This window comes from Coffea eugenioides, unplaced genomic scaffold (genome assembly GCF_003713205.1).
Source record: "Coffea eugenioides isolate CCC68of unplaced genomic scaffold, Ceug_1.0 ScVebR1_2097;HRSCAF=3063, whole genome shotgun sequence".
NCBI classification, from domain to species: Eukaryota; Viridiplantae; Streptophyta; class Magnoliopsida; order Gentianales; family Rubiaceae; genus Coffea; species Coffea eugenioides.
Window position 1 is genome coordinate 29,381 of NW_020862552.1, and position 3,608 is coordinate 32,988.

The 3,608-nt window shown below is 40.2% G+C and overlaps 1 protein-coding gene across 1 annotated transcript; it reads right to left on the reverse strand.

The window, feature by feature from the left end:
- Window positions 1-211: 211 nt before the first annotated feature.
- On the reverse strand, window positions 212-3,292 carry LOC113756223 (putative calcium-transporting ATPase 13, plasma membrane-type). The gene has a single exon (XM_027299985.1). The coding sequence runs from the start codon at window positions 3,290-3,292 to the stop codon at window positions 212-214; it is 3,081 nt and encodes a 1,026-aa protein (XP_027155786.1).
- Between the last annotated feature and the right edge of the window lie 316 nt (window positions 3,293-3,608).

Consider the following 3,608-nt stretch of genomic DNA (forward strand, 5'->3'; position numbering starts at 1 on the left):
TTTTTGGGAGAAAAAAAAAAGCTTATAAGAGAATTGTATTGAATCTTAAAATGAGTTTATACTATTCATTCATCAAATCACTATTTACAAGCAGTAAACTAACAAAATATCTGGCTAACAATTATCCTAAAAATCTTAACAAAAACTACGATAACAAATCAATATGATTTTTTGGTTAACAAATATTCTTATTCTAGTGCCCTAGTAAAATCTATAGGAAAAGTTGACATATTTCAACGAATTTCTTCCACTTGAGATAGCTGAACACTGGTCTGTCCGGAACAGGTATGTACTTAACAATCCAGCCAATTGGCCAGGATGCAGCTGCAATTCCTATACAAGCTCCCCATTGCCCCCAATTCAACCTCTCTGTATTAGCAAATCTCTTCAAAAATTCCACCATCACCACTTGAAGAATAATTGTTACTCCAATAATTCCCAAGAACAACTTGTTCCTGTGTATCCCCTCAAACACATTCTTACTCTCAAGTTTCCTTGCGTTGAACTCATTGAACACTTGGCAAAGAACAAAAGTGTTGAAGATCAACGTAGCGTTTACCATTTCGCTAACACCAAAGATTGATTTTCCTTTGAACTGTAATGTCAGCAAAACTGCTATCTGATACAAGGCTTGAGACATTAAGTTCCTCCACATGATGTTGGTGATGAGGGGTTCAGTACGCCCCACCGGAGGCTTGTCCATCAGATCCTTTGTTGGTCTTTCTGTTGCTAGCGCTAAGGCTCCAAGAGTATCCATGATGAGATTTACCCACAAGAGTTGAACTGCTGTTAATGGTACTTCTCCAGCTGAAATTGCTGCTACAAAGTTGATCACTAGAGCTGCCACATTCACTGTGAGTTGGAACTGAATAAATTTCTGGATATTGCTGTACACACACCTTCCCCATGTAAGCACTGTGGCAACAGAAGCAAAATTGTCATCCAAAATGACAATATCTGAACTCTCCTTGGCGACTTCAGTGCCCTGAATCCCCATAGAAAGTCCTATATCAGCTTCTTTCAATGCTGGCGCGTCGTTTGTTCCATCTCCAGTCACTGCTACAACATGACCTTTCTCTTTTAAGCATTTCACCATGAGATGCTTGTCAAAAGGAGACGATCTCGCCATTACAACAATTTTATCAACTTTTTCCATCCGTTCCTCATCTGTGTAGTTGCGAAATTCGACACCTTCTACCACCAATTCATCGTTAGCCTCAAGATCGGGCCTAAGTATTCCACATTCAGTGGCTATTGCTCTTGCAGTGAAGACATTGTCGCCAGTGATCATTTTGATCTTCACACCAGCATATTGACAATCTTCCACAGCTTTCTTCACACCGGGGCGACAGGGATCCTTTAGGCCTACAATCCCCAAAAGGATCAAGTTTCTGTCTTCTAATGTTTGCTGTATTTCTCCACTGGCATCATTGGCTTCTGTAATTTGCTTGTGAGCAAATGCAATGCATCTCAGACTGCTGGCAGCCATGCCCTGTATTATTTCTTCAAATTTCTTCCTCTCAAGATGATCCAGTAATGTGACTTCTCCTTCAAGGTTGTAGTAATGCGAGCACATAGCTAGTATCATTTCAGCAGCTCCTTTCCAGTGGACATGAGTCGAGTTATCCACCATTTTCTTCATCAACACTCCACTTCTTTTCTTCTGTGAATTGAATGCTTCGACATGAAGAATGGAGCAATTCTGTTTTACTCGCTCCATGTCCATATTTAATTCCATCACAGCCCAAGACAGAATTGCTTTCTCAGTAGGACTTCCTGAGAACTCGAGGCCCTTAGTTCCTAAATTAATCGACCTATAAACACTTCCTGTTGTGTTTAGGCTCACAGCTTCACGAAGCAATTTAAGAACATTGGTTGAGATAGAAAGGTAGCTATCTTTCTCTACTGATTCCTTGCCCAGCCAAAATTTTGTTACTGTCATTCTATTTAGAGTAAGAGTACCTGTTTTGTCTGTACAGATGGTTGTAGCAGAGCCCATTGTTTCACAAGCAGAAAGCTTTCTCACCATTGCTTGATCAGCCATCATTCTCTTCATCGAGTAAGCAAGTGTAAGTGTTACAGCCAGAGGCAAACCTTCTGGAATTGCAACAACTACAATTGTTACGGCTGCAGCAATAATTTTCACCACAGCATTGATCACATCATCAGCCTTTGTTTTGCTGCCATTGTACTCCTTGATTCCATTTGCGTCCTTTGTATGACCAGTGAAGTAGCGAACTAATAGCACCAAAAGAACTAAGAAAGCAACTGCTAAACCAACTTTACCAATTGCTGAAGTTAGCTTATTGAGGCGCGATTGAAGAGGAGTTTTCTCATTGGAGTCCTGGCTAACAGAGCTCATCATTTCCCCCCAAGTTGTGTTCATTCCAACAGAAGTAACAAGCATCTGACCATATCCATCGGCTACTTTGGTACCAGAAGTCAAGAATGGATTCTGGTTTTGATTAACTTCTAGATGATCACTTTCTCCAGTCATGCTTGATTCATCAATGCGTAAGGAATGCCCCTCCAAGAATAATCCATCAGCAGGTACCTGATCACCAATCTTCAAGCGAACAACGTCTCCGACAACAATTTCAAAGATTGAAATTTGCTGTCTCCTGCCATTTCTCACAACTTCAACTGGGATATTGCTGCTGACCTTGGAAAGCTTCTCAAATTGCCGGCTCTGCCTAAAATTACTGATAGCTGAAACAGAAATGACAAGAAAAACAGCAACAAATATACTTCCACCATCATACCATCCTTCTTTTGGACCATTCTCTTTTATGCCAAAACTAAGTGATAATGCAGCACATGCCAAAAGAATGGCAATTGTAGGATCTTGAAAAGCTTCCCAAACAAAATGGAAGAATCCCTTTTTGGGAGGCTTACGATATGTGTTGCTACCAAAGGCTTCAATTCTGCGTAAAATATCTTCGGCATCATGACCATTTAATCCATGCTGAACTTCAGTATTGAGAGAAGTAGCTATACCTTGAATACCACCTAATTGATCAAGCTGACCAAGGCTTTTCTCCTTGACAAGCTTTGTTAGAGTTGTCTGATCAACCTTGCAAGGGCAGGGATGAACTTCGGCAATATCGATAGTAACCGTGTCTGAAGGTACTGGTAAAATCTTGCTCTTTCTACGACTTGGAACATTTTTGAAGGCCCTTGAACAACATATGGTCAGAAAAGCAGAGCCCCATTTCTTTTTGGTATTGTTCAGTTTACTAAGGTGCACAACCAGGTTAATGCAGGACAAATTTGCATCAACTATTGAAGGCATAATTTCGAAAGCCAATGATAGCTGCTAAGTAAAAGAATGTTGAGATTTTCTATCTCACACAAGATAAAAGGAGAGCCAATGTACAAAGTATAAATGTAGGCAAGATAAAAGCTCACTGTAGGTTCACGATTTCAACCAATTTGACTGACTGCATGAAAAGATTTTAGAAAAACTGTTGCATGAGTTGGTTGATGCAATATTCGGTGGCTGCCTCTATTTATATTGCATATTATGCATGAAGCATCTGGTACGACGTTTCTTTCTTGTCCGAAGGTCTAATCCATGGGGCCTAGCAAACAAATAGTTCAAATGTAAT